This window comes from Pinus tabuliformis, chromosome 5_1 (genome assembly GCF_031772625.1).
Source record: "Pinus tabuliformis cultivar Carrire ecotype Pingquan chromosome 5_1, CPIR1, whole genome shotgun sequence".
NCBI classification, from domain to species: domain Eukaryota; kingdom Viridiplantae; phylum Streptophyta; class Pinopsida; order Pinales; family Pinaceae; genus Pinus; species Pinus tabuliformis.
The window spans coordinates 65494792-65522044 of record NC_142305.1 but is presented as its reverse complement, the minus strand read 5'-3'; the positions used below and the strand labels follow the sequence as shown (position 1 = coordinate 65522044).

General features: G+C 38.6%; 2 protein-coding genes across 2 annotated transcripts in view; both read left to right on the top strand.

The window, feature by feature from the left end:
• The window catches only part of LOC149163471 (magnesium-protoporphyrin IX monomethyl ester [oxidative] cyclase, chloroplastic-like), a 44983-nt gene extending 17969 nt beyond the window's left edge, over window positions 1–27014 (top strand). The window contains exons 2-5 of the mRNA XM_089431740.1: window positions 25394–25458; window positions 25712–26039; window positions 26188–26286; window positions 26408–27014. Coding sequence (XP_089287866.1) covers window positions 25394–25458; window positions 25712–26039; window positions 26188–26286; window positions 26408–26671 — 756 coding nt within the window. The 3' untranslated portion in view covers window positions 26672–27014. The remainder of the gene's footprint in view (window positions 1–25393; window positions 25459–25711; window positions 26040–26187; window positions 26287–26407) is intronic.
• Window positions 3957–4930, top strand: LOC149163472 (uncharacterized). The gene is made up of 2 exons (XM_089430748.1): window positions 3957–4084; window positions 4208–4930. Exons 1-2 carry the CDS (start codon window positions 3957–3959, stop codon window positions 4665–4667), a joined length of 588 nt encoding a protein of 195 aa, XP_089286874.1. The 3' UTR covers window positions 4668–4930.
• Window positions 27015–27253: the final 239 nt, after the last annotated feature.

Here is a 27253-nt window from a genome sequence, read left to right as displayed (position 1 = left end):
ATGGTAAGCTTTAACTTTTATGTGGAAAAAATTAACCGAGTCAAAGGCACATAAGTGGACATATATTTTATATTATACCCCAAAGAGGTGAATAGCCACATTTCACTAGGGTTGTAACTTTTCAAAAAGAAAAAAAGAAAAAAATTATAAATATATATAGATTTTAATTTTTTTTTTTTTTTTTTTTTTTTTGAAAAAAACAAAATAAAGTAAAAAAGAAGTTATAAAAAAAGAGTTCAAGAAAAAAATAATTGTTGAGAATATATATATATAGAAAATAAAGAATTAATTAAATTACTAAGGAAGGTTATCAAGTCAAGAAAAATGGAGCCTATTGCGAAAATAATGAAGTACTCAAGATGAGTCCCACACAACAATCACTATTTTGGACTAAATGTCCAAGTTGTTTAGACAAAATTGGATATACATATATAAAAAAAATGCAATTTACGTTGTCCAAGGTGTAGAAGATTATTTAGTATAGAAAAACATCAAAACAATGAGCAGATGCAAATAAAACAATCAAATGAAGAAATCGCAAAACTTCAACAAAAGAACGAAGCATCGGAGAAGAAATATAAAGATCTCCAAGATTGGTTTCATGAAAAATGAACAAAAAGCAACAAAGAAATTTGGCATTTAAGGGACCACAATGAGAAATTACTTTCGCAGATAAAAAAGTCCAAGGTTAAGAAACAAAGACTAAAACAAGAAAATGAAAGTTCTGATAAGGAACTAAAAGAGAATCTATCAGAAAAAGGAAAAGAAAAGTTGTGCCTTAAAACCCTTAATAAAAAATTATTAGAGCAATAAAAAATTTAAAAAATAAAGAGAAAGATACTAAGGACAAAGTCAACGATTCAGAAAATGGCGAACTTTCATATCTAAGGAATCATAACCAAGTCTTACTTACACAAATAAAGAAACTTAAAAGTGACAAGAAATCACTAAATGACAAGTTAGAACAACTTCAAGAAGTAGTATTGAAGTCTCCAGTTGTTTTAGTCCAAGTTGAAGATAAAGAAACAAATACCGATCCAGTCAAAATCGTAACTCAAGCAGAGGATAAACCTACTGAAGTGAAGACACATGCAGAAGTTGCAATTCAAACGATGGGCATTCCAAATGATGATTCAATAGCTAAATCAACAACAACAATGCCCGAAGGAAATCAGAAAACAACTACTAACATGATAAGGGAAAGTCCAACTAGAAGAACTATTTATCAACCTCTGAATCAAAAGAGTAGACTTTCCCATCAATCTACGTCCTAGTGTCACTGAGAACATAAACGACAAATTTATGTTTCGAAGAATACCGAAGTTTGCAGAATCTAGACCAACGATAACTATTCATCACAAATTTTTAGATATTAGAAGATTCCACAGAAGATTAATCTAGGATGGTTTGATCCGTTCTCAGTTAGTGTTGTTAAAATCGCGATAAAATCGCGATTTTATCGGAAAATCGCGATTTTTTCCCTTTCCCGCTTAAATCGCGATTTTTATACCAAAAAATCGCGCATTTTTTTTTATACCGATTTTTTCGAAAAAATCGCGATTTTTTTGGAAAAAATCGCGATTTTTATGGAAAAAATCGCAGGCCGTCGGGGCAGCGGGCTTTTAATAGGCAAAAAACGATTTTTTTTATTTCATTATGCTGTCTGCGCGCGGAGGAGGAGAAGAAGAGGTGAGGGAGAGGAGCTGAAGGGTTTCCGTCGAATTTGGGAGCGAATCCAAGTGGTTTTAGGAGAAATCCAAGACAAGATCACCAATTTGTCCATAAAAAAGGTATGTAGATTAATTTTTTTTTGTTTTGCTTCTATAAAAACTTTGTTTTACATTGTTTTTCAAGAATTTTTTGTAATTTTTCATTGATTTGGGATGGGTAATTTGTTATGACTATGAGAACCAATTTTTTATTTTTATTTTCTCATTTTTTTTAAACATTGTTTATTTTTTTTGAATTTTCATTGTTTTTTGGCATTTGCCATTGGCATTTGGTTGGGTAACTTGGGTTTAGAAATTGGGATTTTGGAAATAATTAACTTGTAATTTTGTAAATGCTAAATTGTAATTTGTATTATGTAATCCTAAATTCCTATTTCCTAATCCTTATTTTTCCATAGGTTTGCAAATTCAAAATTCAAAAACAAACATGCCAAGGAAATTGGATCCTTTCTGGGAATATGGTGAACCTAAAACTCCGAATGATAGACAAAACTTGTATTGCAAGTTTTGTAGAAAGGAAATATTCGGGGGGGTGTACAGGTTGAAGTTCCACCTTGCACAAATCCCTGGACATGATGTGGGGCCCTGTCGAAATACAACTGCTGAAATTATCCAAAAAGCCATGAGAGCATTGGGAGAATTAGAGCACACTAGAGAGGCCAAAGAAGAACTCAAAAGGCAACTAAAAAGGTCAGCTGAAGGAAGTGGGCCAAGTGGCACTGGTTCTACTGCAGCGTCAGTCAATCCGGTAGCTGCATCATCATATTTTGTTCCTCGAACCACACCTGGTTCACAACCAACTATTGGTTCAATGCTAAAAAGAACTGAAAAAGAACAAGCTGACAAGTTGATGACAAAATTTCTCCTCTGGAGTGATATTCCTTTCAGCATTATAAGGAATAATCCATTTTTCCAACCTACTGTTGATGCTATTGCCAGTGTTGGCCCGGGGTACAAAATCCCTTTTCTTCATGATTTCAGAGGCCGACTTCTTCAAGATGAAAAGCGTGACTGCACCCAAAGATTGGAGGATTTTAGGGCATCATGGGCACAAACAGGATGCACTGTTATGTCAGATGGTTGGACTGACCAAAAGGGGAGAACCCTTATAAACTTCTTGGTTAGTTGTCCCAAGGGGACTATGTTTATCAAATCTATTGATGCAACTCATCAAATCAAAGATGCAAGAACTTTATGTGATTTGCTGGATGTGTTTATTTTGGAGGTGGGTGCAGAAAATGTTGTCCAAGTCATAACGGACAATGCTGCAAATTATGTTGCTGCTGGTAGAATGCTTATGGACAGGCATCCTACTTTATTTTGGACACCTTGTGCTGCCAATTGTATTGATTTGATGTTAGAGGACATAGGGAAAATTCCCTTTGTCAAAGAGGTTGTTGACTCATCAAAAAGCATCACAAAATTTATTTACAATCACACATCTGTGCTTAGCTTGATGAGAAAATGCACCAACAACAAAGAGTTGGTGCGCCCCGCCATTACACGGTTTGCGACGAGTTTCATATCTCTTCAATCCCTCTTGAATTCTATGTGGGATTTGAAGAGAATGTTTCTTTCAGAGGAGTGGCGTGCTTCGTCAATGAGCCGCAAACCAGAAGGAGAGGTCGTCTGCAGACTAGTTTCATACGAGGAAGACTTCTGGGCGGGAGTGCAGGAGGTGTGCGCTGTTACAGAACCTTTGGTAAAGGTTCTTCGGTTGGTTGATGGTGAGAAGCCCGCAATGGGCTATTTGTATGAAGCCATGGACAGGGCCAAAGAAGCCATTCGGTCCTACTATGATGATAAGGGAGATGATGGGTTTCAGAGACAACTCCTTCTATGGGAAGTCATTGATGAGCGATGGAACAACACACTCCATCGTCCCATTCATGCTGCTGGGCTTTTCCTGAACCCTGCATTTTCTTATGCATGTGGGTTTGATTTTGATGTTGAGGTCGTGGAAGGATTATTAACCTGTGTCCAGAAGATGGTGAGATCTCCAGAAGAACGTATGGAGATCTCTAGACAAATTGAGACATATAAGTTGTCAGGTGGCACATTTGGCTTTGAGATGGCTGTCATTGATAGGACGATTAAAATGCCAGGTATTTTTTAGTTTGTACTTTGTAACTTTGTTTCAAATTTCATTGTCTCTTCAAATTCCATTTTTTTCTTATGTTTATTTAAAATTTTATTTGTAATTTTGTTGTAGACGCATGGTGGAAGATGTATGGTGTCAGAGTACCCCTTTTGCAAAAGCTTGCCGTACGCATCCTCAGCCAAACATGCAGCTCCTCGGGATGTGAGCGCAATTGGAGTGTATTTGAAAAAATACACAACAAGAAGCGCAATAGGTTAACACTTAAACATTTAAAATATTGCAAATTTCCAAATAAATTTTTGAATTCATTAAAGTTTTAAACAATATTTTTTTTATAATATTAATTATTAATTATTATTTCATGAACTTTGTACAGGTTGGAGTCCCATAGACTTAATGACATGGTCTATGTCTACTACAATCTTCGATTGTGGGTGAGACAACTAGAGAAGACACCTGATACGGAAGCCATCTCATTGGATGGGATTGACACCACTGCTGAATGGAGGGTTGAGACCGAGAGGCCTCTCATGGATCCCACTGATGATTGGTTAGTGCAGGATGAGGGGGAGGAGGAGGGGGAGGAGGAGGAGCAGGTGGAGGAGGAGGAGCAGGAGGAGGAGGTGACACCGCCTACCCGGGCTACCACTACCACCAGTAGAGGACGTGGTCTCCGTCCACCTCAGCCTCCTGTAGCTGCTACTACTAGTTCTTCAGCTTCTAGAGCACGTCAGACTCCACTGCCATTTCCACCAGCGCAGGCACCAGCTTCTACATCTAGAGGGAAAGAGAAAGTTGTGCCATTTTCTCGCAAGAGGGGCAGAGGAAATCAATAGGATTAGACTTTCATTTTATTGTATATGACATTATGACATGATGAGATACATTATCATATTTTTTGTTGATATTTTGAGGCTGAGTTGGGACTCAGGACTTACTATTCAGGACATGATTCAATGTTATGTGTGATTTTAGCGCTAGAAATGATATTAAACATCTTATATATTAGTTTTTTTATCATATTTATGTGTCAATGTATTTATTTTATGTTGTAGATGGTTTAGATATTAAAAAAATTGAAAAAAAATGAAAAAAAAATGAATATTTTTGTGCCAAACGCTTTTTTCCCCTTTTTTCCACTTTTTTCCCGCTTTTAACGATTTTTTCCGCTTTTTTCCCGGCGCCGATTAAATCCCGCTCGCGCTTTTAACAACATTGGTTCTCAGTACAACAATTTTGTCTATCACTTAGAGCAGTATATCATCTTGTATCAACGAAGATGAAAGTTCAGAGATGAGAAGATATTCTCATTAAGCTTTGAGGACAAAGCTTCTTGAGGAGAGAGGCAATGTTATGAATATAATTCATATAAAAATAATAAATATAATAATAATAAATAATAATAATAATAAATAATAATTAATTAACTAATGGTTAGTTAGTTAGTAATGAAGAGGCATGTCTTAGAGACATGACCATTCATGAAATGGCACCTGCGTAGGGTATATAAGCAAACCCTCATTCTCATTTGTAATCATATCTTATCTTACATCAATTCCATATACAATATTCAATATACAGTTACATGTCTTACAATGGACATTTACGTCTTTGAAGTATGTTAAATATTTTCGCTGCATATATGACTTTTGGTCATTACAGCTAATCCGTGTTTGCAAACCACAATAGAGAGATGATAGGGTCCATGATCTTAATGGTAAGATCTACTATCTCCCACCAACCATCATCTAACACAATATCCTTGACCTTTATGAATAAGTTTGATTTTTCTTTCTCCAAAAAGACCAAAACTCTAAAGTAACCATGGACCCAAAAGCAGTCTTGACCTTCGTCATCCTCTTAAACATGATGAATGAGGAGGTGAACCACGTATCTGCAATCTTCAATACTGATATATGTATGTATTCTTTTTAAATTTGAGGGCATTGGAATGGTTTTGTGCAAAATTGCAAATATGGCATGCATCCTTAATGACACTCTCATTCATGTCACATCTAAAGAAATAGATTTAAGAGTTAAGTTCAAAGAATGAACAATGCAAGGTGTCCAAAATATTTGTGATATTTGGATTCCACATTCATACCACAAAACCTTGCAAACATGTGCATTATTTGTAATAATTTGCACAAAAGAATCAATTGCAACTTTTTCAATAACCTTAATCAATAACTCACCATATATTATGCATTCTTGTATTTTCCAAGAGCATCCACTGCTTTTAAGAAGATTGGTCTATTCAATGAAGGAACCATGAAATTAATGAGTGGATGGAATGTTGCATCTGTCCATCCATCATGAACAATACTAACACCAAATGAGGGGCATGGTGATTTAATGGGCTCTAGCATTTTTTCCTCTTCTTTCTTTGCCTTAACCAACTATGTGGTTCTAAGCCTTTATGAACTAGGCAACATGTCCCTAGTTGAAGCCCCTTCAACTAGAGCTCAACATATCTCAGTAAATGAAGAAGACCATGCAACATTAAAAGAAATGAAGTTTAGTTAGAAAGAAAAACCCAATGGCCAAGTTGTATGGTATGGGGAAATGGAAACACATATCTAAAATGTGAATGTGTTGGAAATATGACCCTCAAAAAATTAGGAAATGGGGAAATGTGGTGTTTGTGTGTGTGTGTGTATATGTATATATATATATATATATATATATATATATATATAGATAGATAGATAGATAAAGATTTCAGAAAATTATATTGAAACTTTGAAAAAAAACATTTGTTTTAACATTATAATTTAGAATACATATACATATTATAGATTCATGAATAAATCAACAGGTTGCAAGGCCCAAGGTCTAAAAACAATTAAATGAGAAACATAAAATAAATTGGACAAGTGATACATGTAACATAATGCAAGCAATAAACTCCAAAAACAACATTTCTTATTGATAAATGAGGCTATATGTACAAAATAGCCTCTATATATGAGGTTTAAGGCTACAATGCATGAACAATGAACCTAGAAGCTAATAAATCCTAAAGTCTAATAGTCATCATCCTTTTCTTCATCTTCATCATGGAAAATAGGAAAAGTTGCATGTCCAACAATGGAATGTGGATTGGTACAAGTTTGCTTGGGAGCGGGACCAGGGAGCGACATTTTCAAAAGCTCCTGGGTCTAGAGATAATTTTATATAATATATATTTTTATCTATTTTGATGCATATATGTCAACAAAAGCATGTAGAATGATGAATTAGATATAAAAAACATAAAAACATGGATTAAACCATATAACATCAATCATCTAGAAGTTATAATCTTCATCAACCACATGTCCACAAGTTACAAGTTCTCATTTATATAGCATGTAAGGGTGCACATAACCAAAATAACATCAAGTGCAATCCATCTCTGAACCGAAAATACATCAACAAATAGGCTCTAGATGGCCTCTAGCATCCAAAAAAATCATGTTACAACAAATACCTACATATCATCAAAATCATTGCCTATCTTGGGATCTTTGTCATCAATATCACCCTCTAAGCAATTAACATAAGATAGAAAAAACGTAGCATGTCAAGTCAAATTTTGTTTGAGTGATGGGTACATTTTTAGTAGGGTCATGATAGAGGAGTTCAACAACCAATGTCACTAACATCAAGGTACATAGAGGGCTTGGTGCTCTTGATTAAATACGAGTTCCATACCCTAGTACATGACAAAATCCAATGAGGTCGGAACCACTCTCAAACATCCTGAGTCATTTCATGGTAATGTTAAAAATTTAAGTAAAAAGATGAAAATTAAAAATAAAAGAGAATGTCACTTTTACTTCAAGAATTTAGCATTACCATGAATTGCATATCAATGCTAGGGCCATAGGCTTGAATATTAGGTTGCCCAACTCAAAAACTCTGGGTTTTTTTTTTAATCTGCGGGAGCGCGCTCTTGAAATTCTATTTGAAATCTGCGGGAGCGCGCTCTTGAAATTCTATTTGAAATTTCGGGAGCGCTCTCCTTGGTCGCTCTCGATTCACTCCTGCTCGAAGTGCACTTCGGGAGCAGATTTGGGGGGGGGGGCACTCCGTTGCAAACCTGGATTGGTAGAAGTATTTCCAATTACACTTCTAGGTTCCTCAATATTCAATGCAGCAAGAGAGATGTCCAAGTCAAGACATTTGTGATCGACATCCCATTCTTTATAAGGAATGACACTATACTCTGGATACCTATGATGTGCAAGGGAAAGGATGGAATGTATATAAACAAGATCTTCAACCGTCTCCAACCCAACCTATTGCACTTCACTAAATGAATAAAACCATATGTGCTCCAATTTATTTCTATTGATGAAGAGCTTACCACTTGCGAAAGAATATCGATGGCAATGATTTGTAGGTATACACCATTTTCTTTGTGATAAATTCACCATCTAATTGGACTCATGGTGCTCCTCTCATCCAAAGCTAATATATATGAATACTCATCCAAACTAGCAACAAAACTAGCGAATTCTTCCTTCACCACCCTATGTTGATGAGCTGGAAATATTCTCATAAGTGTTTTTTTCACTCTATTTATCACTTCCCTATCCTTATGTGGTGCCTTCCTCTTCCCATTGCTCTGAGAAATAATGTCTTCATCATATAATCTTGGGTTTAGGGCATGTGCTAAAGTCTGCAATGGAGTGTTAAATTGGTTCCACCTTCCAACCATGATTTCCTTCATTGTATTGTCAATATCAACATCAACAAATAACAACTGAGGAGATTCTTTTGTAATGATTTCCATATTTTTCTCAACCATGGTATCCATACCATCATAAACCTCTCCCAAGAAAGGCTTGCCTCTAGCAGCACTTCAAAGAAGCTCAAATATAGGGGATGTCAACTTGAGCAAGAATTCTATTTTACTCTACCAATCCTTATCAAGACACAATTTGCACACCATAGCTCCTCCCAAACTTGACTCACCACCATGGAAATTGATGGTTTCTTTACCTCAAGAAGGTGCCCAACACAATGGAATTTGCAAAATATCTTGTCTCAACAACTTTCAACAACTTTGACCTAGAGTATTCTCAAAGTATTTCTTGATACTGTTGGTGGTTGGTGATGAATTTAATTAGCTCCCTTGGTTGTCCTGTGAGTTCCTTAATCCATGGAGTTGTATTGTCAATCTCTTCTAAGATCAAATTCAAATTATGGACAATGCAAGGAGTCCATAAAATGTGATCATATCTGCCCTCGATAATCAACCCTGCAACTTTGCAAACCAGTATGTTGTCCATATTAACTTGCACCTCCCTAGCAAGTCCAACTTTGATTAAAATATCAACAATGAATTGAGTGTCCTTTACCTCCCCTGAACAATCTTCGGCCTTAAAAAACATTGCTTCTTTTGGTGAACTTGCAATGATATTAATCAATAGCCTATGCCTAGTATTTGTGCATCCATCTGAGATAATGCTAACCCCAGAGCTATTCCATGAAGAGAAAATAGGTGATACGACATCATCAACAAGATCATCCTTTTGGGCAGTTCTATTTGCACTTTTTCTTAGTTAGGCCCATTGAACCTTTGAGGAGTTGTGTTGATTTCCCTCGCAATGTCCTGTTAATAAGGAGGCCAAACCATAGTGAAAGGGATACCATAAACATAGATGGCCCTTGCCACTCTTGATTCAGCTTCCTCTGTCCCTTGAACATTGGTCGTTTTAGCTAGTCTACTCTCTTGAATTGATAGACTCCTAGCAGTTTTTTATGTTTGTTGTTCAAGTTGTTGTCGAGTTGCCTTGCTCTTCCTTGCTTCAAACACTATCCTCGGCTCAATGTTTGGAGCCTGAGGAGTAGCATTGGCAAGTTGATCATGTATTTTTTGAGCCCATCAACCTCTCCCTACTCAAGCTTTCTTTTGGGTTAACTGTCGTGGGCAAACATCCACACCCTTTCCCTTGTCATGCAAAAAATTTGCCTTCACTCTTTGGGTAAGAGACTTTGTAAGGTTTTTGACCCAGATTGCATATCCACTCCCATGAACCACCATTTGCAATTCTAGAAGCCTTTGTTATGTACCTCCAAAGAAAAGCCAGTCCTTGTTTTGCTCTTGGGCACTGTACCAGAAGCACCTTGCCCAGAAGCCATTTTAGCTGCATAAAAAATACAAAAATAAATCTGCAATAAATAAAATTAAAAAGTAAATAAAACCCTTAAAAATGAACTCTTAGAAAAACTAAATAATTGAAAAAATGAAAATTCAAAGATGCTAGCCTCAGCCATATTACCACAAGATGTTTTTTGCACCTGAAGCTATCCAAAAAGACCACAAATGTCAAAAACAACAAGGATGGTTGTATCTGTCCAAAAACTATGGCTGTAGCTTCCCAAAGGATCATAAAACAGTAACAAGGATGGTTGTAGCTGTTTAAAAACACCACAAAAAAAGCCAAAAACTATGGTTGTAGCTGCCCAAATGACCACAAAACAATGACAAGTATCATTGTACAGGTCCAAGAAAACCAAAAAACAATTAAAAAATATGGCTATAGCTGCCCAAACACACCAAAAAACAGTGAAAAAATATGGTTGTAGTTTCCCCAAAACACTATAACACAGCAACAAGGGTAGTTGTAGCACTAGCAACCTTATGATGTAAATCCTCTCTTGATAAAGTCGCCCTTGCTCAAATCCCCCTTGCTGTAATCACCCTTGCTCATTTCATTATCCCTTGCTCAAGCCTCAAGTAGTATGAGGAGAAATGAGAGGGATTTTAAAAGAATTTTTTAATCTCTAGAGGCTTCTAGATTTCTCCTAAAAACAATTTTTTTTTTGCATGTGATTCACGAGCACCCTGGTCAGTGAGTGATCGTTACGTCCACGGAAAAATCTGGGTGATAGCTAGGCTAAATCACCCCTCGGCCTACTGCAAGACCTGACCCCAAGGGCTTCGGGTGGATTCGACCCTGTGACCTCCCGATGGCGAGGCACGGTTTTTGACCAACTGAGCTAACCCTTGGGGCTTCCTAAAAACAATTATTTATACACAAGATGGAAATAAATTAATTTTAAATTAGTAATAATTTGATTTTTGTGGGGCCTAGGCAAAAGTGGGGTTCATTTTGGTGCAATTTAGGGGTCCACACACCTCGTACAACTGCTGAAACACACTGTATGATGCTGAAACGTGATGTACGTCTTGTGAAATGTGTTTCCAAAATGTGAAATGTATTTCACCTCCCTTGAAACACATTTCAAATGTGTTTCAACCACATTTCAGAGTTTACATACTAAAACATGGTTGGTATGGGAGGCGGGGATTGGAGGGTGCGTTTCTTGCAACTTAGCCCAATGGTAAGCTCAACCTCATTTCACTGCTCTTGTTGAAATATCTTGTCCATTGGACCAACTGCCCTCTTTTTGGCTGGTCGAACTGCATTCCCATTCCCCAAATTGAAATTTGCTAGATTATTTCCTCAAGAAGGAAGTGGATCCTTATATTTGGATTTCCTGCACGCTGTTGTCAGTGGTCACCTTCCCTATTCAACATTGTCCTCCCTTTCCATTTCTTTTTGTTTGGATGCACTCACTTTTGGACATGCTCCACGTCCGCAAGACTAGCCCAACAAAAAGTCCTTAACTCAGCAGTAGGTGCTATTTAATTGATTATGGCAAAAACCACATGTGCAAAGAACATTCCCTCTCCCCTTTAACTTGTCCTGGGGTTGATACTTTTGATCTTGAGCTTGCTGTCTTGCTACATGAATGTTTTTTACAGCATTTGAAGCTGCACTTCCAACCCCACTTCCAATAGATGGAACACTAGTAGAGGCTGATGAAATTGAAGGAGGGGGGACAACCTCAATAGGGGCATTCTTCCCTTTCCTTTGCCCTTTTCCAATTGCCCTTGTTGATTGAGCCATGATTTTAGTGAAATGAGGAAGAATTTGGACTACCGTAGGAAAAAACTTGAATACTGGTGGACAAATCCACTTTCCCAGCATTTGAAAGTCATTCAAAGCTGCACTATAACCCTCAGCTGCACTCCAAAATGTCTTAGAGCTCCAACCTGCCAAATGAAATGAGGAAAATGAGGCATGGGGTGCCTTTTTTAGACCTATCAGCTGCCTTTTGGTAGGACATGTGTCTTAAACTCGGGGCACATGTGGGGCATGTGTAAGACAAGAGTTTGGCATGTGTCCCATGAACAGGACACATGCCAAATTCATGTCTGGCATGTGGGATTCATGACACATGACCACCTAGGGGCATGTCCTATGACTTAGCTTAATTGTAATTAAATTAAATTTAAATATGAATGTACCCCAATGGCCATAATTGGCCAATGGCGCTCGAAAAGGTACAAAGAGAAGTGGCCATTGGTAGTGCTAAAGCATCTCAAGAACTGCAAAAGAATTGAGTTTATGGAGAATGCCAAAAGAGAGGGAGAATAAACCCCAAGAATCCCAAAAGATCAAACTGGGAAAGGATCTAGAGGGCATCAAGGAGGAAGCCCTAGGCCAACAATGTCATTAGCCCTAATCTCTCCTATCATCCAAGGCTGAAAAGAAGTATGTGATGAGCTTTCTAACGTCCACCTGCCTAATAAATCTGGTAGATCTGCTCATAATGATTCTTGTGACCAGAATCATTTAGAAGGTAAAAATAACAGGTAGTGAACCTAGAATTAACAATGTGGAAAGATCCATATCTTAGAGCTTATGGGCAAAGGTGAAGCATCTCATGGAGGAGTAGGGCAATACATCTATGGCCTTGTATTGTAAACAAATCTTTGAGCCATAGGAAATTCCATATCAATGTTCAAGTATTGGAGCAAAGAGGAAGATCTAGCATGCCAGCTATTTATGACACTTTGACTAGCAAGCTGTATAGAGAAGTGGATAGCCGTAAGGATATCTGTTTTGGCTTGAGTGGGAGCCTGACATGCAACAAATCCTGTGCAGCATGGTCATAACATGGAAAATCATGGAAGTGCGGAGGGGCCAAAAGTGTGAGATATACTTCCTTGCATGATGAATATAGTCTGAGAGCATAGTAATACTAATGAGTGCTCTCTCAAGTAGTTCCATCCTTTTTCACTTAGGCACAGGTTCCAAGCTTCACAATTGTAAAAGAGAGAAGGTGTCACTAAGGTATGGAAGAGGAAGATCTAAGCACAAATATCTTGGAAGTCAATCTGGAAACATTTTTTCTATAGTGTTTCTGATCCTTCGTATCCTATACTCAACCTTGATTTTGCTGTTGGGATTACACTGAAGGATGATCCAGAGGATACTACTCCAGTGTAAGTGTAGGATGTCACCATTTCAACCTCCTCCTCTTTATAGGTAAGAGTAATATTAGATGCCTCCTTCTCAGACATGTTGAAGGCCAGAATGTTTGATTTTGCAAGGTTGACCTGAAGGCCATAACAATCACAGAATGCTTTTGGAGTCCTGTGATTATGTGGGATAAAAGGACAATTCCATCCACACAGAAGACTTCCAATGGAAATCCCATAGAGAAGGCAACTACCTGTATCATTTGGAAATGAGATCTTCTAGCTCGTCAATATAAAGCTGAAAGAGTGTGGGTGACAATGGACATCTTTGCTTGACTTGTATGGTGCTGTGTATTCCATTTGTTTTTCCCATCTTGGTATGGACCTTGCCAATAATCATCTTAGAGAGACTCATAAATATGAAAATCCTGAGCTCAATGGAAGTACATATTTTCCAGATTCAAGTTTCCATGAAGCAATTGATTTCATGAAAATTTCTGAACTTCAATTTTTGTTTTTGTTATTATCCTTTTCCAACTTTAAATGTTGGAGCCATTTGTGGAATCAGTGTCTGCTAGACCGATAAGATGAATCAGGAAGTTTTTTCACATCAGAGAGATATCAATTCAAGACATTAATGAGTATATATTCTTTGGACAAGCAATATCGTCTAGTAAGATGAAATATATTCTCATAAAAATAAATCAGAGTGAACTCTGGAAAATATTGATAAAGCAATCAAAATGGAAAATTCCAGATTTTTTTGTAGTGAGTTGTTATATTTAGTTCTAACAGAACCCAAGGGGTTAGCTCAACCATTTGTTGCCAATGTTTTTGGTCATTAGCTAGTTCCATGCCAGCAGACACCTGGTTTGAATCCCATTGGGTTAGGTGCACTAGTCTATGTGGATGGTTTTACTGCGAGTGCCATCCATGAATGTGGGGAAGCATCCCTTCAGTTTCCTTGTGAGATTTTTCCTTGAAAAAAAGTGTTTAGTCCTAACAGATCCACTTCAAAACTGCAAGCAAAGTATTTAAATTTGATTTCTAGTGACCATAAAATACTAAGATATATTTGTCCAAAAAACAAAGTACAAGGCCTTATAATACCAACACTTATTTCCAATCACAACGAGAGGAAGAAGACATTTAACAGATTCCTCAGTTACTTTAGGAACTCAAAAGACCATTTCTGAAGATGACAGGTTAATATTCAGATATCATCCTCCACATTTTTTATACAAAAACAGGGCTAACATGTAGCCCTAAACAGAATATATCTTCCATATACAATTTAAGTTTCAAACTTTCATATACAAAAATCAAGGGCTGACTTTAGACACCATAGTATACTTGAAGGTTTGTTATGGACCTAACCTGATGGTCACTGATAAACAAGAAAATAGTAGGCAAATAGCCAAACCGTGTGCTCTCAAAAGAGTTCCAAAGAGTTGCTTCCTCTTAATGATTAGAAGGTGGAGTTAAGAATCACTTTTATCAGGATGTTCACAATCAAAGAGGACATGATTCTTTGGCAACAATTTCTTTCATTTGGGGATGTGAATGACCCTTTCAACACATTAGAATGTGGATGCAAGGGAGAGCTACTTTAATATAGCACAGGTGAACCTAATAGGATGGATGGGGATGGGGATGGGGCTTTGGAGCTTTATCAGCTTTTTTTCTGGGTACTTTTCCAGATTGTTTTTCTTTTGCAGATGACAGGAACTGATCCACTTGCAGCCTTATTCACTGTATTAGGAGGAACGAACTTTCATTTGGACAACAGAGAAGAGAGTTGTAGTTCATGGTGCTTTGCATCTTGATTCTTCCATATCATAAGACACCTAAGTTTCTAAAGGGACCAACGGTACAATGTAATGTTTATTCCAAGGAAGTCTACTCAATAGATTAGGAAGGTGGAGAGTTGCAACAAGGATTAGTTGGGGTGTTGTTGAGTGCCTTTGAGGTGATAAAGGAGTTAGAGAGTGAAAATGATGGTGTGCCTGACAATGCTGAAGAGTTGTTGCAGTACAAGGTAGCAAAATACTGAGCATTGACTATGTAATACATGGAGCAGTCCGATCTTCCCAAAAAGCACATATTTTGTTGAAAGTTGAAACAGAACAACTCCGGATCAAGGTTACTTGGGAGCGGGAGCGACACATTCAGAAGCTCCCAGTTCAAGAGCGAATCAGGGAGCGAATTTTTATATAATATATATTATTTTATATTTTGATGCATATATGTCAACAAAAGCATGTAGAATAATTAATTAGATATAAAAAGCATACAAACATAGATTGAACCATATAACATCAATCATCTAGAAGTTATAATCTTCATCAACCACATCCACAAGTTAGTAATGTTTATTTGGGGTAGCAAAGGATGTGCTCTAGCCATGAAAATTGGTGGAGCGGCTAAAGCACATGAGATCTCCAAGACCCATAAATGTTTTGGGGAAATTCTGCCCAGTGAAGGAGATATTAAAATAATTATTATTTTTAATGGGTTCCTAAGTCTAAATTTAGGAAAATAAAAATATTAATGGGTATTAATATAAAACTAGGTTAGAAGGTTCTAAATGACATGGATCAAGCCAAATCTAATCTTAGCCGTTGATTAAAAATGTAATCTCGGCCATTGAAGACTCGACAGAAAAAGTATAAGAGGAGGCTTGAGGGTCAGTTGGAAGAACATCAGATTCATCATTCAGTTCGATTTTCTAGAGCGGGGTTTGCTAAGAGAAATCGAACCTGTGATTAGAGTTGTAGTGAGGGGCAGTGAGTACGAGGCGGAGAGGCAGAGATAGTGCCGGAAGACCAGCGCAGAAGCAGATGCAGAGCTAGAGGGAGCCACGCAGAGGCCAGCAATGACTGCGTAGAGCCCAGAAGGGCCTGCATCATCCACGCAGAGGCTGCAGGAATGACGCGGAGAGCCAAAGAGGTTGTGCAGGGCCTCAGAGGGCTGACGCAAAGTGTTTCAGGCTGACGCAGAGGCCAGGAGGGCTGAGACAGTGCTTCAGATTGTGCTAGAGAGGGTTTCGTGGGGCAGACTTTCAAAATATTTGCTTCCGAAGAGAGGTATTAATGCCAGGTTTTTTTATCTTTGTCGGTTGAGCTAGTTTGGCACCCAGTGTACTCAAGAAAAGATTCTTAATAATAAAACCCTCAAAACTGTTGCACCAGTTTTCCCAAGTTGGGTTTTTTCGGGGAAGATTGTCCAAAAATAACGGTGTCCCTTGTGTATTTGTCTGTTATTTTTAGTTGTTGATCTGTAGATGGTTGAGATTGCATTAGTGTTTATTTTCAGTAATTATATGGTTAAATAACCTATTGAGTAATAAACAAGTAGGAGAATTAAACCAGATAATGCAGGAAGAATTTCTAACGTGTTAGACTTAGAAATTTCAACATGTATTAGAGGGTTGCAGATCACAGGAGAGCTGAAGGCGCCAACTGAATTAGAGAATTTGTAGTAGAAATAACTGTCCCGAGTGACAAAAGTTATTCCTAGGCAGAAAGCAGTAGAGAAGAGTTGACGCAGAGGGCCTGCGTCATCAATTCGAGCCAGAGAGAGGGCCAGCGCAGAGGCAGAAGAAGGTAGAAGAGGCTCACAAAGAGCCACGCAGAGACCAGGAGGGCTGACACAATTGGCCAAGGGAGCAAATCAGCCTTCCCTGGATTGCGCAGAGTCTAGAGGCTCAGTTCTTCAGTTGCTGGGGCATAGGAAGCTGTGGACAGATTGTGAAGAGTGAAGCTGGTGGGATGTTGTTGTTGTTGAGGCAGAACAGTACCTAACGGGACAGAACCAAGTTAGAGGGAGTGGCTACCTAGGTGGATTTCTAGCCAAGAAATCCATATCAGTGTTGCAGGAGCATAGGAGATCGGAGAGGTGCGACTCGACGATTGGTAGGCGGATTTCCAGGAGGGAAATCGAGACTCAGAGGGAGTCTAACAGAGAACTTCCAGGAGGGAAGTAGAGACTCGAAGGGAGTCGAAGAAAGAACTTCCAGGAGGGAAGTAGAGACTCAGAGGAGTTGAAAGGAAGAGCAGAGAGATGGCCATGAATGGACTGATGGATCAGGACAGGCTAGACGGGGTGTCCAACTTTGTCATCTGGAAGGCCAGGATCATATCCGTTCTAGATAGACATCGCATCAAGGCCTTCACCTTGAGAACTGTGGCTATCCCATTCGACCCAGCTGATAACGAAAAGTATGAGGATGTGATGGCCAAGGTGAAATGCATAATCCTTGATGGGGTCAAGGATCATGTGGTCCAGCATATTACCGAGAAGGAGATGGCAAAGGAAATGTGGGATACCTTGAAGACATTGTATCAAGGCACTTCCGTGCAAAGGAAGATGCTACTGGAGAATCAGTTGCGGTCGTACTAGATGCATAAGGGGGAGCAGGTAGATCACTTCCTCAGCAGGTTGCAGGAGATCCGGGACCAACTGACTTCCATATGGGCCACGCCGGATCAGGAGTTGATGGTGAGGACCGCCCTAAACCCAGTCTCTGAGGAGTGGGAGACATTTGTCCAGAGCATTTTGGGCAGAGCGAATCTTCCAGATTGGGAAGAATTGTGGGCAGCTTTTCGCCAAGAAGAGATCAGATGGCTGACCAAGACGGGAAGTAGCAGCAAAGGAGCCCGGGTCAAGAAAGAGGAGGAAGAGGATGCAGCCCTGGCATCTGCGGCGGAGCAGGGGAAGAGGAAGAAAAAGGACATCTCCAAGATAAAGTGCTTCAACTGTGGGGAGTTGGGCCATTATGCAAACTAGTGTTCGAGGAAGAAGAATAAGGGAGAGGTGTCTGACTCCAAGGCAACGCCAACGAAGGCAGATAAGGAGGTAGAGGATGATGACGATTGTGCCATGAGTGCTCATGTACCTCTAGAGAAGAGGTGGGGCGACATCGCGTTGTAGTCAGGAGGACTACAGGTGATGAGGGGCAGGATACTTGAGGTACCCAAACTCTTGGATCATATATGACCTAAGTCACCTGACACGGGGATTCGGGACACGTAGGATTCGGGATTCGTGGTGTCGGATTCGGGACACACTGACCCCCCGGAACAGGACACGTTATATATTATTTTATTAAAATATATATATATATATATATATATATATATATTTAAATATATATATATATATATATATATATATATATATATATATATATATATATATATAGATATATATATATATATATATATATATATATATATATATATATATATATATATATTAAAAATTAGATATTATCATATTTCTTACACAAATTTTAATTAATGATACAAATTTATTGATTTCAAACATAGATCTTCATCTATAGCTATTAGCATGCATAGTACATACAAAATTCAAATAAATGTCAGTGGTACTGGTCACATAAATGATAAATCTATTAAAAATTTAAATCATGATTCATAATTCATAACTGAAAGACAACTTACAACTACAAGATAGTAAGATAAACACACTGACAACTGTAGTTTTCTCATTAAGTCATCAAATCAAAATGTGTTACATAGGTAGTGTTGGTGCAATGCCAATGGCAAATAGAAATAGAAAATATAAAACAACTACAGGTATACAAGCCTCAAGGCATCAATCAGCATCAGAATCAGCATCACTGTCCCCATCATCATGGTCCCCACTGCTCTCCTCTACATCCTCCTCCTCCCCTGTATCCATAGTCGCCTTTGCATCTGCTGGTATGGAGGCTGACCCCTCTAAGTCATCAAATCTAACAGGCTCTAGCACTGGATCATTGAGATCCATGTTGGCCAATGCCAACTCAACAATGGTGTCCAGACCCATATCATCAGGAACAGTGTTACTTGGGAGCGGGAGCGAAAGCGGGGAGCGGGAGCGAAAATGGGAGTGGGAGCGACATATTCAGAAGCTCTTGGTTTGGTGCTCTTGATTAAATACGAGTTCCATACCCTAATACATGACAAAATTCAATGGAAACATTGCAATCCCCCAATCCTAAAATCCTGAAAAACTGATAAGTCTGCTGGATTTTGAATGAAATCTAAAATTCTACTTTCTCCATATGAAATCCAATGAGGCTAGAACCACTCTCAAACATCCTGAGTCATTTCATGGTAATGTTAAAAATTTAAGTAAAAGGATGAAAATGAAGATTAAGGAGAATGTCACTTTTACTTTAAGAATTTAACATTACCATGAATAGCATATCAATACTAGGGCCTAGACTTGATTATGAAGCTGCCAAAATGCTCTACTCCTTGCTGCAACAGCACAAATCACTTACCAAATGAAAATATTAATGAGCAAACACGCCCTTTTCATACCCGCGCTGAGCTTAGCGAGTCCTGGAAACCGGACACGTGTCCTAAAATCGCGACACGCCCTCGGACACGACGTGTCCGAAACGGACACGACGTGTCCTGTGATTTGGACACGAATCCGGACCGAATCGTGTCGGATTCGCCGGATTCGGGATTCGCAGGGGGTTTAGGACGAATCCGGTTTCCTAGTATATGACTATAGGAGCCCCAAAGTGACAGTAGCAAGATGGTGGATGTCGGTAGAAGCGGATGCGAATGAAGCAACAGAGAGTGCTAGAGTGCAGTAGTCCCAGGCAGCACAGAGAGGGTTGCAGCAGTGCGAGAGGCACAAAGGAGGTTGCAGCAGTGCAGGATGGCATAGAGAGGTTTGCAGTTGTGCGAGAGGCACAAAGTTGTTGCAGCAGTGCAGAGGCAGCAGAGGGAGCACAGTACAGCGGCAGAGAGAGCTTCAGCATCAGGAGGGTTTCCGGCCTGACAAGGATGTCAGTAGTTAGGTGGATCAGTTACTTACTTCTCTGTAACTGAGTTGTAGTGCAGCAGTAGCAGTGGTAGTACTATGGGCAGCACAATGCAGCATGATGAGAGAGAACTGCAGTGCAGATGCAGTGTTGGGAGAAAGGACCAACAGCAACGCAGATGCAAAGGGAGCTGTTGTACAGATGTAGCAGTGGCAGTGGTAGGGCCATGGGCAGCAGTACAGGATGCAGCAATGCAGAGGATGTTGGGCAGGGAGGCCAAGCATTAGCACAGGTACCGATGCTGGATAATCAGGGTGATGCTCAGTGGTGGAGTATTAGTAGAGCACATTCCTTGCTAAGAGGGAGTGTTGATTTGGGGTAGCATCAGATGTGCTCTAGCCATGAATATTGGTGGAGAGGCTAAAGCACATGAGATCTCCAAGACCCAGAAATGGTTTGGGGAAATTTTTCCCTGTGAAGGAGATATTAAAACAATTAATATTTTTAATGGGTTTCTAAGTCTAAACTAAGGAAATTAAAAATATTAATGGGTATTAATATAAAACTGGGATAGAAGGTTCTAAATGACATGGATCAAGCCAAATTTAATCTTAGCCGTTGATTAGAGATGTATCTTGGCCGTTGAAGACTCAACAGAAAAAATATAAGAGGAGGCTTGAGGGTCAGTTGGAAAAACACTAGATTGATTAGTCAGTTTGATTTTCTACAGTAGGGTTTGCTAAGAGAAATTGAACTAGTGATTAGAGTTGCAGCGAGGGGTAGTGAGTACGAGGCAGAGAGAAAGAGATAGTGTCGGAAGACTAGCACAAAAGCAGAGAGGTAGACGCAGAGCTAGAGGAAGCCACACAAAGGCTAGTAGTGACTATGCAGAGGCCAGAAGGGCCTGCGTCATCCACGCAGAGGCTTTAGGAGTGACGCAAAGAGACAAAGAGGCTGCACAGAGCCTCAAAGGGCTGAAGTAGAGGGTTTTAGGCTGATGCAGAGGCCAGGAGGGCTAACGCAGTGCTTCAGATTGTGTTGGAGAGGGTTTCGTGGGGCAGACTTTCAGGATATCTGCTTCCGAAGAGAGGTATTATTGCCAGATTTTTTATCTTTGTCAGGTGAGCCAGTTTGGCACCCAGTCTACTCAAGAAAAGCTGCTTAATAATAAAACCCTTAGAACTACTGCACCGGTTTTCCCAAGTTGGGTTTTTCCAGGGACGATTGTCCAAAAATAACAGTGTCTCTTGTGTATTTGTCTATTATTTTCAGTTGTTGATTTGTAGATGGTTGAGACTGCATTAGTGTTTATTTTCAGTATTTATATGGTTAAATAACTTGTTGAGTAATAAACAAGTAGGAGAAATAAACCAGATAATGCAGGAAGAATTTCTAACGTGTTAGACTTAGAAATTTCAACAAGTAACATACAACATATTGAGTCTCATGCTTCATCAATCTTGAAGTTTCAAGCTTTCAAAATTCAATATATAACATTTATCATCATTGATGACCAAAGTTGTACTTGTAAGCTAAGTGTAACCATTACAACAAAGAATATCTAACATGAAATAAAATGTTATAAAATGAAATGAAATGAAACAACTTTCAACTTTCACAAAGCATCATATTCATAATTCATTACCAATGAGTTATAATTGCCAACTTCAAACTTCAAACTTAAATTGTCATATATTGTGTAGAAAAAATATCATAATAAATATGAAAGAGTCAACAGTTATAAAAACCACTAGAAACTAGAAAAGACAAGTAAATCTATTATCTATTGCTAATGCTTGGGCCTCTTGCCGCCATGAGAAATGTCTAATTTTATAGTCTTGTTGGAAAATCAAGATCTTTGTCATTAATATCACTCTCTAAGCATTAATATGCAGAGGTATCTTTGTCATTACCTTTGAATTTGTATAGGGATCTTTGTCATTAATATCACCCTCTAAGCATTAACATAATATAGAAAAACCGTAGCATGTCAAGTCAAGATTTTGTTTGAGTGATGGGTACATTTTTAGTAGGGTCATGATAGTGGAGTTCGACAACCAATGTCACTAACATCAAGGTACACAGAGGGATTGGTGCTCTTCATTAAATACGAGTTCCATACCCTAATACATGACAAAATCCAATGGAAACATTGCACTCCCCCCAATCCTGAAAAACTGATAAGTCTGCTGGATTTTGAATGAGATCTGAACTTCTACTTTCTCCATATGAAATCCAATGAGGTTCGAACCACTCTCAAACATCCTGAGTCATTTCATGGTAATGTTAAAAATTTAAATAATTCACTTTTACTTTAAGAATTTAACATTAACATGAATCACATATCAATACTAGAGCCATAGGTTTGATCATTAGGCTGCCCCACTCAAAAAATATTTGTTTCTTTGAAAAAAAATTGCATTTGAAATGTTATTGAAAAAAAAAATTGCAAAAAAGGCTAGGGAGCGAAAATTTCGCTCCCTGGGTCGCTCCGGAAATTCGCTCCCTACGGAAGCAATTTCGGGAGCGCACTCCCAAGGTCACTCCTGAAGGGAGCCGCTCCCCCGTAACTTTGCTCCAGATCTTCAAGAGCTAATAAGGAGAGTTCCATAATTTTGAGCTCAAAACCAGAACAAAGGATCCGCAACTCTTCAAATACTCAACATAACTACCTCAATCTTTGAATAAAAAAGGAGTTAACCACATGAGCACTCTGATACCATAATCGGAAATCTCAGGTGTGCTATTCACAAGATGAACACCACAGAGGAATAAATCATACTGACAAAAATTGAGACACCAATATTTATGTGGTAAAACGCTCAAAGAGAGAAACACCCACGAAGCAACATAAAAGTTGTATCATTGCTCATGAAATGAAATATGGACACACAGAAATATACTCTGTTTTGCATCTGTTTATCTAGATTATATTCCAAAACTAGGCCAAAAGCCTTACATTTATAGATACTAGCTTTGTGCAACTAAGGTGGACCCAACCCTTAGGCAAACCTTGGGTCCACTTGCGACTATCTACAAATCTAGGGTTGTGCCCATATGAAGTGGCATGACTCCCAAGAACCTAAAATGCAAGTGAGGGCCCCAACATAAGCAAAATACCAAGCATTGAAATTTGACTGTAATACATGGAGTAGTCAGCTCTCCCAAAAATACACAGGTTTTGTTGAAATAGAACAACCACCCTAGTTCTTCAAGACATAATAATGTGAGCTCCACAGGTCTGACATCAAAACCAAAAGAAGGGATCTGAAGCTCTTCAAATACCCAACATAACTAGCTCGATCTTTGAACGAGGAGTGAACCTCACAAGCACTTTGATACCATATTGGGAAATCACCAGTGGGTTACTCACAAGGATGGATACCACTTAGGAATAACTCATGCTGAACATAAACTAAGACACTGAGATTTACATGGTAAAACCCTCAAAATGAGACATCCTTGAAGCAATAGAAAAGCTGTACTACTGCTCAAGAAATAAATGGCTATATCCAGTACTATACTTTACTCTTCATCATGCAAGACAAGTGACCATCCATGATCTTTAAATAGAGATCATGGACCAATTATGTGATAAGACATAGATCAGTTGTCATAAATACCTCGAACATGAGCACCATTGGAGCATCTATGCATGAGATAGAATGGTGACCATTGGATAACCAAAGCACACATGACTATAGTTAAGACCAAGGTGGTCTTAAGCAACTCCTAAGGTCTAATATCCTAATATCCCCCCTTAAAAACAACTTGGGATAGGACGAAGGATTTACAAAATGACATGGGACAAAAGGGAGGCATTATGCCTAAACCCACTTGAGAGAGGGAAGGAGGCATTACAACTAATCCCAGACAGAGGAAAAGAACATTCTTTTTCTCCTTAAGGCTTTATGAAAAAGATTTGCATAAGCCAAAAACTGCTTCCAATCTCTGTGAAAATCTTTTATGGTTAAGCCTGCTGGCCTAGAACACAAGTCTGGCCACACCTTCAGTGCAGATCTTCAAAAATTTCGCTGCACAATCCTTTTAAAATTCCCAAAATCTGCTGTCCAAGCAATTAGCCCCTTCACATGGATTGAAAATCCACTATTCAAAATTGAATTGTGATTCGTTTTGATGGAGAATCCTCTCTGTAAATTCATCTGCCCGAAAGAAAAAATAAGTCTGAAGTCCTTGAAGAAATGTTGTAATTTTTTTAACTGAATTTTTCAATCTATAGGCTGCTGACCAAGTGCATGAGGTTGAACTTGGTCAAACCTTGAAATGCTCAGCGAGTATTCCAGGCCAAACCCTATACAAACTCACTCAGTAATGGAGAGTTCAAACTTTTGACGAGATTTACCATGTCCTCCCCTTGTTTTCCTGCTGATCTGAGTAACTTGCAAGTATTCAGGAGACTTGGTGAGACCTGTTCCAGTGGTTAAACCTTGAAACTCTAGAAAATTATTACCCATCCAACCTTTATGAAGATCCAGCTCATTCTATATTCCTGATAGACTTCTCTATTGCTTCTAAAACATGGTCTGGCCAAAGGTGCACAAGTAGGTTTGGAATCCTTGATCATGTTGGGATGGAAGAGGGATAAAACTTAAAAGATGCTAGAAAAATATTAGGGAACCAGAGTTGAAAAAAGATCTTGTACTTCCCTTGAGCCAAGGCCTTCCACAATAACTTTTATCATATTTGCAACAAATACAAATTTTAATGGCAAAAAAAATCTTAAAATGAGGTATGCCGTGAAAGAACTGTTTAATAAAACCACTTGTTCTTTCTCTAGTCAGAAGAAAAAGGCTTCATGATTTAGCAAACAAACCTGCAAATAAAACATTTCTCAGTTAGCAACATAGTCTTCCAGGGTTTTCACTCCAGACGCGTTGAATGAAGGAGAAGCCTGGGTTTCTTAACACATTTTGAGCCTCTCTAAGGCAGTCAACGGTTCTCCACCATTTACACACTGAAATAGAGACCCCATCACAGTAGCATCAGGCTACACCTGTGAAATCCCCTCCACTAGTTGCTGTTTATAGGAACCCTGTAATGCTTCCTTTAAAGGATTTACAAACACCTGCCCACAACCTGCAAACTTGCCAAATTGGTTGTGTCAAGCCGCTGCTTTCAGCAATTTGACAGTGACTTCTCTCCTGTACACCTTACATCCAGGGGCAGAATCTATTCTCTTGCCAATGATACGTTGAGTGACCCTTAGTTTAGTGAACCTTATTAAATGCAGATATGTGTACATCGTGAAAAACATGATATACTGTAAGGGTTAATAGAGTCACTTTTCCTCTCAAGTCAGCATGGTTTGATGGCTTCTGTTACATACTTGGCTTGGAATTTTGCTGCCTTTGTGAGATATGGATACGGAATTACATGAAACAATTGGTTTAAAAAATTGGATTTGATGAATATTCATTTGTGCCCTGTTATGAGATGACTTGGTGACTGGGTATGCAGGAAACTGACCTAACTCGAATGTTCTTTTGCAGAAAACCAACCCAGTTGTGGCTGAGATATTTTCCCTCATGTCCAGAGATGAAGCTCGCCATGCAGGGTATGCTATCTTTCTTTGTAGGCATGGTTTGTCAGATCAAAGCCGTGGCTGTTTGCTGCAAACATGGCTCCCCTTTCGCAGCTCCCTACGTCTGTTGGCACTGCTGTTTACTATATTGGATATATTTCCATTTGAAACTTACATTGGATAAAGTATTTATCTGGAATATATTTTTTTGCCACTGTAATTGCATTTTATGCTGTAATCTGTCTATTGACTTTCTCAACTCAATCTTTGACACATTGGGTTACAGGTTTCTGAACAAGGGTTTATCAGATTTCAATCTTGCACTGGACCTTGGTTTCCTAGCTAAAGCACGCAAATATACTTTCTTCAAGCCTAAGTTCATATTCTATGCCACTTACTTATCTGAGAAGATCGGTTACTGGAGATATATTACCATCTATAGGCACCTAAGAGAAAACCCTGAGTATCAAGTGTATCCTATATTCAAGTACTTTGAGAACTGGTGCCAGGATGAGAATAGGCACGGTGACTTTTTCTCAGCTTTATTGAAAGCACAACCACAGTTTCTGAATGACTGGAAGGCCAAGCTTTGGTCAAGGTTTTTCTGTCTCTCGGTGAGTTAATCTTGAATTACATCTAATATATCCTAAAGATCTAGGCAATATGATGTCTGCTATTTTCATTCAATATTTATTGGATGTTTTTCTGTTTCTTATTCCGTGTGAATGATTTCTTCTGGGTACACTTGCTTTCCTTTTGCAGGTATATGTGACGATGTACTTGAATGATTGCCAGAGGACAACATTTTATGAAGGCATTGGACTGAACACAAAAGAGTTCGATATGCATGTTATCATTGAGGTGGGTTAGAAGTTTCATATAGATCGCAATACTTAGAAGCCATTTTGTGTGTCTAAAATTGAGTTGTAGTGATGTTTTGTGTGGGATGGATTTTAGCAATGTATTTTTCTGACTGATGCAGACAAATCGAACTACAGCAAGGATTTTTCCTGCTGTCTTGGATGTTGAGAATCCAGAATTCAAAAAGAAACTTGACAGGATGGTAGACATCAACCAGCAGATAATAGCAATTGGAGAAAGCCAAGCTCCTGGATTTGTGAAGAATCTCCAAAGAATTCCTCTTATAGCTGCTTTGGTGTCAGAATTAATAGCAGCTTATTTGATGCCACCCGTGGATTCCGGTTCTTTGGATTATGCTGATTTTGAGCCACAGGTTGTGTACTAGATGCATTTCATACATGTGGAACTGCAGGGTTGCACTATAGTGTCGAGAATGGAGCTCTCTGATCCTGTGCCTTTCTTTGTAGCTGCTTGTATTTGGAGATATCGTACCCTTTTCTAGAAAAGCAATTCAATTTCTGTAGGAAAATTGTGTTTACATATGCACATGCTACATACACCGTTGGAGTTATGTACTCTAAAGTTCTCAGCAATGGAAAGTCCATATGTCTTGTTACTAAACAAAATATTCTTAGACCATAGCAGAACATCTTTACAGGACCATTGCAGGATCGTACAGATGAATAATCCAGAAATGAGTAGTGTCCTTGTAATTTTTTTGGTTCTCATTTTCTTCTTTTATGTCCTCTAAAGTTCTGAGCAATGGAAAGTCCATATGTCTTGTTACTAAACAAAATATTCTTAGATCATAGCAGAACATCTTTACAGGACCATTGCAGGATCGTACAGATGAATAATCCAGAAATGAGTAGTGTCCTTCTAGTTTTTTTGGTTCTCATTTTCTTTCTTGACATAAGTGTCAGTGACATAAGTGTCAGTGTCAGTGTCCCTGTAATTTTTTTGGTTC